Below are 14,324 nucleotides of genomic sequence, written 5' to 3' on the forward strand. Positions count from 1 at the left end.
CAACAGCAAGGTTCGGAACTGTTTTGTTCAAGGGTTGTCGTTAAATTCCCAAAACATAGGACGGGGGTGATGCAGAAGTCACCAACCCCCATGACAGGGTGTCGGGATGCTCAAAATGTGCGATTCGCTGGAGGAGGCTGTCGATCCTACTCTGTGATCCTATGATGCCTGGCAACTACTGTGGGTGTGGATGGAATGAGATTGGGAAGGGTGGCTCCTCAGAGTAGCTCATCTTAGAATCAGGGGACCCATATATGAGACCACCCAACAAGAGCTACCCGGGACAGGGGCAGGATGGGCGCAGTGAGGATGAGAAGTCAGGAGTGACTGCACCTGGACAATGGGGAGCACTTGGGTCCAGCCTTCCCCCACATTCTCACCCTGACTCGCTTCCAGAGTTCATGGCATGAGCTCAGGTGGACAGACCACATGTGGGATGGGACAGTCACAGACCTCAGGAGCAGAAGAGAACGGTCGTGGGACTGAATCCTTCCACTCCAACCCGTCCCTGGAGAAGGTAGGCTGGACTGCTTAGTTTACGGCTTTGACCCTGAACCTGATCCAGTGGTTATTGCTTGGCGGTGTAGCGCATCTCGCTGCTGTCTGAGTGACGAAGTTTGTCAGAGACCTTCCAGCTGAGGTTTCTGCCCACCGAGACGTGCAGGCAACTTGTGCCCGGGGAGAAGTCCAGCAGCAGCAGCAGCAGCACCGCCTGTCGGCAGAGGGGGTCACGGGGCTGTGGTTCACCAGGGTGAGGAAACACAGAAGCTTGTTGAAAGGGAGGTGACATGGGAAGGCGTGACCTCAACCCTCGGGGATGCAGTTTCCCTGCCTCCCTTCCCTCCACTGAGCACACAATCTCTCTGTTCCGTGTTCTGACCAACTACCGCAGAAAAATGTTGCTGGCAACATGTATATATCACAGGCTGTGGCTTGGGCCCTGAGCTTTCCAGTTCCAGAGGGAAATAGTGGCAGGTCATACATCTGGGCCCCCGTGGGTAGGAGGAGGTCAGGACCCCGCCCTCATCCAGTTCACCCCATTTGCCTTTCCCCTCAAGCCCCTTTTCCAGCCTGGGAGACAGTGGCGGCTGGCCTGGAGAGCCCTAGGCCCCGTCCTGCCTGCTTCTGCTCCCTGCCCAATTACTGGGAAGATGCCCCCTCCCCAGCCCACCCACTCCGCACCAGCACCAGCCCAATCACAGGCCAACTGCTCTCTCTGGACTCTTGGGGGGAACTGACACAAACAAAGAAGGTAGGTGTCGGTGAGCCCTGGAGAGGGAGCTGGGTGTGGTGGGCAGAGTAATCATGCCCAAAGGTGTCCAAATCCTAATCCCTGCTGTTGGCTTATAAGTTACCTTGCATGGCAACAGGGGGTTAAGCTTGCAGATGCAATAAAGGCTGCTACTCAGCTGAATTAAGGTGGGGAGACTCTCACCTGCATTGGCCATGTTCGGCCAGGCACATTGGGGCTGCCAGGCTTGCCATGTGGACCGCCCCTGCGTGATTCCAGGGTGCAGCATTCGAATGACTGCAATGTGCTTGGTGGCCCCCTGTGCTTGTGCACTGTTGAAGTCCTGGTAAGTACCGCTCAGATGCAGATGGAGGACAGACCAGTAATTTTGGACCTCCCGTTTGTTCCAAGCCAATCACTTCCCCCTCCCTAGTCCTCTTGAGGTATCTGCCAGCCTGACTTTTACAGCGATCATTCACTTTCTTTTAAAGGATTTACAATTGCTATTTAAGAAAATAACCCTTCCAAAGATAAAAGACACTATACATAAACACATGGTAGAGAGCATAAGCTCTCAATCTGACCAATAATTATGAACGGAACAACCCATGTCATTATGCCCAGGTGACAGAAGAGTACATTGCACATCCAGAAGTCCCCTATATGTCCTCTTCTGTGTAGGAATCCAAATGGATAAGTCTACATACTGCCTGCTCCCATTTACTTCACATTCTTGAGAAGGCCGAACTATAGGGACAGAAAACAGATTGGTGGTTGCCTGGGTCTGGGGGTTGAGACAAGGGGTTAAACTACCAAAGAGCATGAAGCAATTCTGAGGCTGATGAAGATGTTTGTTATTTTGATTGTATTGGTGGTTGCATAACAGAATGTGTTCATAGAGACTCTGAGACCTTGTATGTAAATTAATTTCAATGAACCCATATTATTTTTGAAAATGTAAAAAGTACATTATGAAACTGCAGTGTCAGGGTGGGAGTGTAAAATGGTGCACCCGCCACGGAAAACAGTATGGAAGTTCCTAAAAATATAAAAATAGAACTCCCATATGATCCAGCATTCCCACTTCTGTATATTCACACTTACGTTACAAAATAATTGAAATCAGGGCCTTGCATAGATTATTGCACTCCCGTGTTCATTGCACCATTATTCACAAGAGCCAAGAGATGAAAACAACCTAAATATCTGTCAACAGGTGAATGGATAAAAGGTGGTATATATAACGTATACATATAACAGAATATTATTCAGCCTTTAAAGAGAAGGAAATCTTGCTATATGCTGTAGTATGGATGAACTTTGAGGATATTATACTAAGTGAAGTAAGCCACTCACAAAGGACAAATACTGCCTGTTTCCACTTATATGGGGTTTCTAAAGTAGTCAAACTCTTAGAAGCAGAAAGTAGGATCCTGGTTGCCAAGGGCTTGGGGGAGGGGGAAATGGGGAGTTGTTGTTCAATGAGTATAGATTTGCAGTCATGCAAGATGAAGGATTCCGGAGATCTGATTACAACAATGTTCATACAGCTAACAACACTGTACACTAAAAAATTTGTTAATAAGGGACGTTTCATATTATGTTTTTGCAATAAAAATAAAATGCCTTATTCAATGGCTTTTCGTATATTCACAGTTGTGCATCTATCACAATCAATTTTGAGGATATTTTTGTTAGCCCAAGAAGATGCTCTGTATCCCTCAGCCATCACCCCCAACCCGCCAACCCACCCCCAGCCCTACAGGCAGGTAATAAACTACCTTCTGTCTCTAGGATTTGCCTATTGAGGAAATTTTGTATAAATGGAATCACACAATATATAGAACTTTTTGTCTGGCTTCTTTCACTTAATATAATGTTTTCGAGGTTCACCCATGTTGTAGCATGTATCAGTACTTCATTTATATTTATTGCCAAATAGTATTCCATGGTACGGATATACCACGTTTTATTTATACATTCATCAGTTTATGGGCATTTGGGTTCTGTTTAGTTTGGGAATATTATGGATACTATTCCCAAACTAAATGCTGTTAAGCGTATTCATATACATTTTGAGTTCATGAGTTTTTGTGTGAACATAGGTTTTCAGTTCTCTTAGGTAGATCCCTAGGAATGGACATCGTGGATCATATGGGAATTCTATGCTGAACTATTTAAGAAAACACCAGAATATTTTCCAAAGAGATTCAACTATTTTACATTATCACCAGAAGTGTATGAGGTTTCTAATTGCTCCAAGTCCAAATATTTGTTATTATCTGTATTTTGGATTATAGCCATCCTATTGTTTTTGCAACATGGCATCTCGTTATGGTTTTGATGTATATTTCCCCACTGATTAGTGGTTCTGAACATCCTTTCATATGCTTATTAACCATTTCTTTACCTTCTCGGGTGAAATGTCTGTACAAATCTTTTACCCAATTTTTAATGGGCTCATTTGCTTATTTATTTACTATTCTTATTCTTTATTCTGGATACAGGTTCTTTGTTAGATCTGTGACTTTCCAATGTTTTCTCCCAGTCTGTACCTTGTCTTTTCATTTTCTGAATAGTGCCTTCTGAGGCATAAATGTTTTAAATTTTGATGAAGTGCAATTCATCAAGTTTTTCTTTTATGGATCATGCCTTTGGTGTTGTATCTACGAAATCATTGCCCATCTCATGTGTACAAAGATTTTTCTCCTAGAGTTTCTTTGAACAGAATTATAGTTGTAGGTTTTAATTTTAAGTCTCTGATCCATGTTGCAGTATGTTTTGTGTGTGCTGTAAAGTAAGGTTCTAAGTTTGTATTTTTGCATGATATTCGGTTGTACCAGCACCACATGTTGAAAAGACGATCCTTTCCCCATTGAATTGAAACTCATTGACCATAAATATAAGGAGAGTTTCTTATTTCTGAACTCTCAATTCTGTTCCATTGATCTACCTCTATGTCAGTATCACACTAACTTGATTATCGGTATTTTTATAGTATGTTTTGAAGTCTTCCAGGTTTGTTCTTTTTCAAAGTAGTTTTGGATATTCTGTTTTGTTTTGTTTGGCATTTCCATATGAATTTTTGGATGAGCCTGTGAATTTCTACAAAGAAAGCCTGCTGAAATTTCGATAGAGATTGAATTGAATCTATCTATCAATTTGGGGAGAATTACCATATAAATATGGAGTCTTACAACCATGAACATGCAATGCCTTTCCATTTATTTAGATCATCTTTAATTTCTGTCAGCAAGCATCAATCTGTGTTTCTCAGTGCAAACCATATTACATTTGGTTTGTTAAATATAAGCCTAAGCATTTTATTCTTTTGATGCTATTGTAACTAGAATTAAGTGTTCCTTAATTTCATTTTTGGATTATTTGCTACATGTATATAGCAATAACCTTTGTTGTATGTTTTAATCTTGTATTGTGTGATCTGTTGAACTTCTTTATTAGTTCTACCATTAGATCCATTTTTGTGGATTCCTTAGGATTTTCTGCATATGAAATCATGTCATCTGAGAATTTAAACATTTCCTTTTCTATTTCCTATCTGGATGACTTTTAGTTCTTCTTCTTCCCTGTTTGAACTGGCTCAAACTTCCAGTGCAATGATGAATAAAAGCAGTGAGCATGTCTTTGTTGCTGACTTTAGGGGAAAAGCATGCAGTCTTTCACGACTAAATATGATGTTAGCTGTAGGGTTTTCATAGATATCCTTTATCGTGCTGAAGAAATTTCTTTCTCTTCCTAGTTTTTTATTGTTTTTATCATGAAAGGTGGTCGAATTTTGTCACATGCTGTTTCTGTGTCAGTTAATATGATAATGTTTCAGGGCTTTCTTCTTTTAAAATAATGTATTACATAAATTGATTTTTAGATGTTAAACCAACCTTGTATTTCTAGAAGAAATCCCACTAGGTTATGCTATATAATCCTTTGTATATGTTTCTGAATTCAGTTTGTTAATATTCTCTTGAGGATTATGTCATCTATATTCACGAGAAAGATTGGTATGCAATTTTCTTTATTTTGGATGTCTTTGTGTGTTTTGGGCATCAGGGTAATTGTGCTGGTCTCAGCCAATCGATAGTGATACTGTCAGCTAGAAATACCCGGAGGCACTCACCTGGACTCCAAGGCGAGCCCCCACAGACATTTCCCCTTTCAGAACCAATGCTGTGGTTGAACTAGCCCTTGTGGTTCTTATCATAATTGCAAGAGGCATCTCAGCAATAACCTTTAGGAAACTTTGAGGGGACGAAGTTTATTACTCACAAATTCTGGAGGGTACATGGCATGTCTTGGACCACACAGAAAGTTTGTGGGTGGAGAAAGAGAGCTGGGACCTGGGGTTATGTTTTTATCGGGGTCACGAGTGATGGATGGGCCTATGGTTTCTCCGATTCACTCTTTATTGATAAATTTAAAACGGAATGGGAAGTAAAGCACAAGAAGGGAAAAACAAGCAGCCAAAGGGTCAGTTATCTAAGTCAATCAGAGATCTCTAAAACAAAGGAAACTTCAGGGGTGTGGTGGCCTGGCTCTTTACCTAGTCGTGTAGCTGGCAATTTGTTCTTTTCCATATGGCTCTCTTTGTAGTGGTGCCTCAGCAATCAAAAGCTTAATGTCAGGCACTTGCATTACAATTAAGAGAAAAAACTGTCAGAGGCTCACACTACAGGAATATTGGCCTCCTAGAGCTATTTTGAAAGTGTTCCTTCCTCTTCTATTTTCTGGAAGAATTTCTGGAGTGTTGCTATTATTTCCATCTGAAATGTTTGACAGCATTCAGCAGTGATGCCATCTGGACAGGAGCATCATTGTGGGAAGGTTTTTCATTATTAATTTAATTGATTGTCTATTATTGAGTCTGTTTTGAACTTTGTGTCTCCTACAAATTTTCTCATTGCAAATATGTGTCTAATTTGTTGCTATAAATGTTTTCATACTATTTTCTTATAATTTTTAAAATTCAATAGGCTCAATGGTGATGTCTCCCTTTTCAGTCCTGATTTTAGTGATTCCTTAGGAATCTCTGTTTTGTTTCTCGGTCAGTCTGCCTAAGGTTTGTGATTTGTTATCTTTCTTAAAAACCATCTTTTGGTTTCATTGTGTTGTCCCCCAAAAATAATCAATAGCCAACCTAAGAAAAATGGAAATTTTTACTTGAGCCAACCTGAGGACTATAACCTGGGAGACAATCTTCAGAAAACTCTGAGGACTGTTCCACCCATTGGAGGTAAAACCGTTATATAAGGTTTTGAGACAAAGTAGCATATTAATCGTTTACATAGTCCAACAAGGCGAGTAGTGGGTATTAATGACCCATTACAGGATTGAGAAAGGAAAGTTATCTCTTAAGGAGTTACCTTGCTGGTTTCAGGAGGAAATTTCTTTTCTTTCTTTCTTTTTCTTTTTTTATTATTATTATTTTTTTTGGCATGTGGGCATTCCTGTATCTCTTAAGGGCATCAAGTTACTGTATAATGTGCTGCAGAAATCACACTAAAGGGGAGGGGGTAGTGTCTCAAATGGGCAGAGAGAGAATTTTATGTGTAAAATTTTTCTTGTCCTGCCTGAAAATAATTTTATTTCATTAATTCCACTTTTGATCACTAATCTTTCAATAGAAAGCATTAGGTGATCAAGTATTTGGTCCCTAAATGCTAGGGTGGTTCTTTACCTCCCTTGGGTCCATCACGTCCCTCGATGCTGAGTCTTAATAGCCCGGTTCCTTCTTTCCTTTTAGGGGGTGGTACTAGTAAGGTGTCTGGCAAGGAATAACGGTCAATTCCAAGTTGTCCAATAGGACTTGCACCAATTTTACCTTGCATGTGCATTGTGCATGCCCATTATTTTATATAGAGAACTATAGATGTGATCAATAGTTTCCAGTTGTTTAGATAGCATTATCTTAGTAGGAGCAGGTGATACACAGTGCAAAAAACAAGAAACTAAACCTTTATAAGTTACACAAACTGTAATCAAAGTTGGCAATAGGAGGAACAATATCATTAGTAAAGATTTAAGTCAATATCCTCTTGAACCAAACCAGTTTCCTAGCATTTCCCTTAAACTGGGAAGAGGCTCATTCAGAGTGGAAATCTGATTTTTCATACGCATCATAAGGGGGGGTTGCATTAGAAGACTCATCAGGTATAAAAACACAACATTCACTATGTATTATAGCATAAGCTCCCCCTTGGGAAGCTGTTAGAATATTGAGGGCCATGCAATTCTGAAGGACTGCTTTTCTCATCGTGGAAATTTCTGAACGGAGCAAACAATGGCTTGGTTACTATCATTTAAGGCTTGCTGGGTGAATTTTGTTAAAGCCTCTATATGAGTAATGATATCTTCTATTCCAACTGAAGGAATAAATATTGCAGCCAAATAATCATACCATTGGAAAACTGATTGAACCCAACATGCCCACATTGAAAGCAGAATGTCACCAGCTGTTTTCAAGGCTACCTGGAGGTGACATTGAGCCTAAAGGAAACCAATTGTACACCTTCCTAACCGATCTGGGGAGATCCAAGGCCATAAATTTGTTCCATAAGCCTATTGGGTCCTGTTAGGACCTATCCCACAATTTTAACATCTAGTGAAAACCATCTTTCAGACCTTGAAACATACACCCAAAGATGATCAAACATTAGATAGGATTCCTGTGGGATTTTAAAACATTTACTAATGTGTATGGGATGCCATCGTTCTGCAACTTGCAGTTTGAAGTCAGGAGGATGCTTTTGAAAGCTGTGAGAATGGCCTGATGCATTCCTTTCGACAGTCACGCTTTATGCTACTGGATGCTAAGCCACGTTGCATTCATCCATTCCCTTACTGACGGGAATTTGGAGTGTTCCCAGTTTTTCCCATCCCCAAAACCCTGGTGCATGTGGTCTTGTACACTACAGGTACCAGTGTGTCTCCGGAAGAAGTACCAGGCAGCGGACTTGCCGGAACATAGAGGAAAGAGATCTTTTATTTTTCTTCCAGTTTTAAGATCTTGGGCTCAAAGCAAGGACTCTGGAGTCAGACTGATTGCTTTCAATCCTGCCACTGATCCCCACGAGCTGAATGACCTTGCGCCAGGGGCTAAACCTCTCAGTGCCTGTTTCCTCACCGGTAAGAGGCCGGTAATAGTTGGTACTAGAGTTCTAGGCGGGTCAGGTGGATGCATTACTATTTATGCCCAGCACTTAGAAGAGTGCCAGGCACAGAGTCCGTGCTGGCACTAAGTTGCTTTCAATGGATTCTGCCGAATTACCACCCAAATGGATCTCTTGCACCACCGCCACAGGGGTTTGCTCCTCCTAACCTCTCCCACCCTCGGAACGGTTAAGCTCTTTGAAGGCTGTCAACCTAGTGTGTGATACCCGATTCGTAGTTTTAGTTCACATCTCCACGATCAGCGTTGGGGAGCATCTTTGGGGGTGTAACTGGCCACTGCGATTTCCTCTTTGAATTTGCCTCAGAGAGGGGGAAGGGCTGATGGAGCGAGGCCAACCAAAGTCTATCCCCTAAACCCGCCTGCCAATAACGTTTGCTGAGCCACATGTGATGCAACACTTGAGACAGAGAGCTTACAGAACGAATATACGATCCCTTTGCTCTCTGGCCGACCCCTGATCACTGACTGTGGGACTCCTGTGCCCATTCTCCTGTTGGGTCGTGAGGTTTGCGGTGGAAGGGAGTCTGGCAAATGCTTTCGGCACTTGCTAGGCGTCCAGCGCCTCCATCGTGACGTTTCATCCTCACCACACCCAGAGGCTGGCACCCTCACTCCCCGACCGACCCCCTTTGTAGATGGGAAAGGGAGGCTCAGAGCTGTGACTCTAACCCGATAGGGGAGGCGGGACAGGAGGAGGCGGGCCGAGAGGCTTGACAGAGGGAGGCACTCCTACCATGCCCTTCACCAGCCAACTGCCCGGACCACCAATGGTTAGGCCCCGAGGGGGCGGGCAAACAAGGCGCCCTCTGGTTGGCGGGGTCCGGACCAATGAGGAGACCGCGGCACGGGCGTGTGAGGCGCGCGGAAAGTCTCGCGTCGTTTCGTTTGAGGCGAGCTCGTGCAGCGCCTGAGGTGGTTGACGCTGCCCTCTGAGCGCTGCCCACCTCGCCCGCCGTGACCGCGACCGCGGCTCGGGCCATCGACCGTCGCCCCGGTTCCGGGACCGCCCGGGTCGCGACATGAGCTCCCCCGATGAGGTGTCTGTGTGGGGAACGGATTTCGGCCCAGAGGGCGGGGAGCGGGCCGGCGTCTGCCCGGCCGGCCCCGCAGTCCCGCGGGGCCCCGAGCCAGGCCGCGAGCCAGGCCCCGAGCCCGGGGAGCCGCGGAGCGGCGAGGGCGGGGGCGGCTTCCCGGAGCCCGAGGGCTTCCAGTCGGAGCGGGAGATGCTGGAAGCGCGAGGGCCGGTGCTGTGGGGCCGCGAAGGCCGACCTGGCTCCCCAGCTGGTGACAAGAGGGACCTCCTGGACCTGTCCGAGGAGTCTTTGGAGGCCATCCTGCAGCACCTGACCTTCCGGGACGAGCTGGACGTCCGCACGTACCCGTCCCCAGAGAGCTGCACCGCCTTCGAAGTGCCCGCCCTGTTGGCCGGCCTCGAGGCGAGTCCCGGTGGTGGAGGAGCGCGCACCCAGAGCTGTGGGGATGCGCCGCCGGCTCAGACCGGCCCCCTCCACCTCGGTGGGCCCGAAGCGGGCCGGGCCTGGGGGAACCCTAAGAGAATCACTAAGCGTAGGTTGAACGTGGCTGCGGATCGCCAGCGGCTCTCCGCAGAAGGCCTGGCCTGGCTGCTCTCCGACCCCGAGTCCTCAGATGAGTTCAGTGAGGCACAGTGCATGACAGTGAGCACTTATCCCGGAGCAGGAGGCCAGGCCGAGCCCAGCAGACCCGAGGATCCCGGGGACACTCCCAGACACTCGAATTTCCAAGTCAGGGAGAATTTCCTTCACATGCCAGGCTCTTCCCTGTTCTCCACTCCGCGAGGACTCCCTGCGGTTGTGGAAAGGCAGGGCGTGGGAGAGCAGGGCATCTCTTCCCCTAAGAAAATGCAGAGCGTGCTCCGGGCGAAGGTGGGCAGCAAGCCCAGCTATCCGGGAGCTGCTGCTTCTGATGCTGCTGCTGCTTCTGCTGCTGCCGCTGCTGCTGCTGCTGCTTACGCTGCTGCTGCTGCTGCTGATGCTGCTGATGCTGCTGCAGGTGGCCTGCCGCGGATCACTCCTAGGAAGAAGGGGGCCCAGGAAGAGAAATCCCTCGGGGGAGCCTCCAAACTTGCCCTGGGGAGAACCTTCCCTTCCGGGGAGCAGCGAATCTCAGCAACGCCCCTGGAACCGGTCACCTTGCCCCATATCTCTCGTATTCCGCTGCTTGTGAGATCCAAGAAGTATAGCTCGGTCCCTTCAGGAACCAAACAGTCCAAACACACCAGCGCTGGGAAGCAATCCGTGGCCAAGCGGGCACGGGAGTCTGAGGCGGTGGCGGGAGAAGATACGGACCCAACTAGAGACCCAGCCCCAAAGGGCCAAGTGAGTAGGCCCTGCTCCTCCTCTCTCCCCACTCTTCCCCTGCCTCCCAGCGCCCCCAGGACACAAGTCTTCACCCAGGCTGGTTCTGTCCATCCCTCAGGTGTCGTCATTGGGTGCCCCTCGGTCACTGGGTCATTAAGGTGCCAGATCGGGCTCCTTTTACTAGGGACAAACACGAAGGTAGCACTTCGGGTGTGCTGGGCCCGGTTCTCCACCCATGGCCTGTTTCCAGCCTCCTGTGCGAGACTGGGGCTGGGATGGAAGGGGGGGCTGGTAGCTGAATTGGGTCGGGGGATCCCTTCAAAGCTTCCCCGAAAAGCCTCAGTATTTAGACTCACCAGCTTCCTGAATCCTACTTTCTAGCTGTTCCCCAGACCTTCCTTGCAGGGGGCCTGGGCTTTCTCAGTGCCTCACTGTTGTCCCTAGGTCAGCTCTGTCTGCTGGCCTGGGGCTGACTGAGGGAGAAAGTGCTAATGAGATCAGCCTTTCAATTCCCTTCCCAATTCCCTGCCTCACCCGGGCCAGAATCACACAACTCTGTCTCTGTCTCTGTCTATCTCTCTCTCTCTCACTCTCTCTGTCTCTCTCTGTCTCTCTCTCTCTCTCTCTCTCTCTCTCTCTCTCTCTCTCTCTCACACACACACACACACACACACACAGAAACACACACACACACACATCCTTAGTCCAAATCGGTGAGAAATTTTTGTTTCAGCTGCCAACTCACAGGCCAGGGACATCTCCACGCATGCATCGTGGAAAAGACAGCCGTGGCGACCTCAACACCAGAGGCCCTCAAGATCCAGGAAACTCAGAGCCCTTGGCCCTGAACCAGGGAGAAGTCATGCCCAGGGTGCCTGCCCCCTCAGGTGAGTGTCATGGGTTTGATATGAGGGGAGGGGAGAGGGGTTGAGCAGAGAAACCTCTGGCTCTGTCTCTGCTGGGGGCACAGCCTTGCTCCCAGGCGGCTTCTCCCACAGGAGACGGGGTGCTAGCAGGGCTGTCCTTGAGCCACATCATCGTCTGTGTGGGGTTTGTGTGGCCGGGGTGATGGGTGGCGGTGCCCCAATCAGCTCCTGCGGGTGTAGACTTGCAGGGGAACAGCCTTTCCTGTTAAGTCCTGTTCGCCCACATTGCTCTCCCACGTGCTGGCTGTGGCTGCAGCTCTGGGAGGGTCGAATCCAGAGCCACAGTCTTTGGGGACCACAGTGGCGAAATGGCTGCCCCGGGGAACAGGGGAGGCAGGCCCAGAGAGAAGGTTAGGGCTGCTGGGCAGAGAAGGGGCGGCTGGTTGCTAGTGGAGGGTGGTGCTGCCTCACCTCATGTTAGACCCCGCTTGGCCCTTTCCACCTCACTGGGAGCCTGGGAAGCTGGAATGTGTGTTCTGTCCCTCTCAGGTGACCTGGAGCCACTTGACCATCCTCCAAGACCGGAAACGCAGCAACAGCCACTGGGAATGCCGTGCTGTACTTGGGTAATGCTTCCCCTTGCTCCTGGAAATGCAGGCCCAAACTCGAGGGTGGGATCTGGGTCCAAGTTCAACTGACATGTGTGGGCCCCCCCTCCCCTGCCCCCATCACGTAGCCCACGGAGGGAGCCCACCTCCTCTCCACTGAGGAGCCCTTGCCAGTCTAGCCACCGGGCTTTGGGATGGAGGCGCCACGGCAGAGGAGAAGGTGGAGGAGAGAGGAGGCCAGAGTATACTAATCATTTCTCTTCCTCCTGTATCTGCTGGCCTAGTGTCTCACGCTACAGAGAGAAATAGACGACCTTAAGGAGCAACTTGGTATGAGGAACCAGGGACGGAGAGCGGTGTTTTAGTGCAGAACCAGGTGGGCACTGGGATGGGGGTGGGCTACAGGTGCAGTGGGCCTCGCAGGGACCCACATCCCTGTGGGGAGGAGAAGCTAGCAGGCCTGGCCCTGGAGCCAGCTGTGCATGTACAGCTGGGCTTGTGTACAAGTAGCAGAGTACTGTCTGGACTGCTTGCACACTTTGCCAACCAGACCAGTCCTAGGGGATCTCCTTCTGATAGGACTTTTAGAGATGCCTCGTTGATTTTTCCCTTGAACTGCTGCTTGGTGTGGCTTCTCAGGTTCTTGTTGGATTGTTTGTTTGTGTGTGTGGTGAGTTCTGACTGGTTGTGGCACGGCCCACAGCATGAGAGCTGCTGGCACATTTTGTTTCCCTTTAGGAACCGGTTCCACATTCAGTTTGGGTGGTGGGGAGTGATCAGGCCCAGAGCTCTTTGCATCGGGTCTGGAGGGGGTTTGAGGTTGCAGGGCTAGGCGGTTCCTGACGGGGATAGGGGGACGGGCTTCGATATCCCTCTGTCTGGAGCACCTGCTAATGCCTGTCCCTGTTGCAGCCACCGTGCAGTACCTGGCTGACAAGTTCCAGAGCCTTTGAAGTGAGTGTTACACACACCGTACCCCTTCCCACAGTCCTGGCTGTTGAGCAGGGCTGGGGGCTGGCCCTGGCTTGAGGCTCTTCCGTGACTCTGCTGTTTCACAGGTTGAGCCCAGCGTCTTCCTGCAAGAGGAGCAGCTGGTACCTTTGGGGCCCGGGAGCTGTGGCCAGGCTCGTTCCCTCGTGTTCTGCCTCAGCTAGGGCTTCCTCTTCCCGTGGTTTTGCCCCCGCCCCGCTCCAGTTTCCCAGCAGTTTCCAATTAAAGTACCGGTCACATTCTGTGTTCTGCCTTCTCTCTGGAGGGGTAGGGGTAGGGGTCGGGATAGGGGGCCGGGGCGGGGCGGGGTGCTGCTCCACGTCAGAGCCTTTTCCACAGCAGTATCTCTGGCATCCTGTGGTGGGGACTCTGGGCCAGCCTCTGCTACCATCCCTGCAGTCAAGCCAGCGGAGTGCCTTGAGGTGTGGGTCCTGTGTGTGCTCTGCCTGGCCACATTGGCACGTCCTCCCTTTCCCCCGAAGGCCCTCTTCTAGTCCTCTCCAAACCCCCCTCCTCCTTTGGGGTCTGGCGGTTCCCATTCATCTCTGCCATTCCCCCTCGCCATCAGCAGGAACTCATGACCCCCTTGCAGAGCTCCAACCTGGAAGCTTTCACATCCTCCCTGCCCGAGCCAGCTGACCACCCTCCTCCAGCCTGGTTGTCTCTATACCCTTGAGTGGAAATTGGCCCGTCAGCTTCTATGGCAAGTGTGGTTAGTAGGTCTGTGTTCTTGCATGGTCCCCGTCAAATGCTCTTCCACCAGCCCCATGACACAGATTTTCCTGGGAATGATACTTCCATGTGCCAGCTCAATCTCCCAGACTGCCTCTTTAGGACACACGAGATTGACTCTGAACTCCATGTTCGACTTCCCCCTCACTGGAGGTTGGGGAGCATTTCCTTCCCTCAGCCAGGACCCAGGGCTGTACCAGCCTGAGACTCAGAGGGACAGATTTGTGTTTGAGTGAGGCGAGGGTGGTTCTGCCTGACCCCCTTCCCGAAAGACCGGTGTTTTACTACACAAAAGGGCGTATGATGGTAGAGAGGACATTCAAGGTTGGTGACTGTGTGTCCCTGTGTGTGACTAAAAGTAATCAGGGATAA

General features: G+C 48.9%; 1 protein-coding gene across 1 annotated transcript; it reads left to right on the plus strand.

Moving 5' to 3' along the window:
• The first annotated feature begins 9,436 nt into the window (after nucleotides 1-9,436).
• LOC131748120 (uncharacterized protein CXorf49 homolog) lies at nucleotides 9,437-13,183 on the plus strand. The gene is made up of 5 exons (XM_059050192.1): nucleotides 9,437-10,774; nucleotides 11,490-11,643; nucleotides 12,172-12,248; nucleotides 12,515-12,560; nucleotides 13,143-13,183. Exons 1-5 carry the CDS (start codon nucleotides 9,437-9,439, stop codon nucleotides 13,181-13,183), a joined length of 1,656 nt encoding a protein of 551 aa, XP_058906175.1.
• The last annotated feature ends 1,141 nt before the right edge of the window (nucleotides 13,184-14,324 follow it).

Source organism: Kogia breviceps, chromosome X (assembly GCF_026419965.1).
Source record: "Kogia breviceps isolate mKogBre1 chromosome X, mKogBre1 haplotype 1, whole genome shotgun sequence".
Taxonomy (NCBI): domain Eukaryota; kingdom Metazoa; phylum Chordata; class Mammalia; order Artiodactyla; family Physeteridae; genus Kogia; species Kogia breviceps.

Coding starts and splice junctions, on each gene's coding strand:
- LOC131748120 (XM_059050192.1), top strand. CDS start 9,437: ATGAGCTCCCCCGATGAGGTGTCTGTGTGGGGAACGGATTTCGGCCCA. Junction 10,775..11,489: donor ACCCAGCCCCAAAGGGCCAA/GTGAGTAGGCCC, acceptor TTTTTGTTTCAG/CTGCCAACTCACAGGCCAGG. Junction 11,644..12,171: donor CAGGGTGCCTGCCCCCTCAG/GTGAGTGTCATG, acceptor TGTCCCTCTCAG/GTGACCTGGAGCCACTTGAC.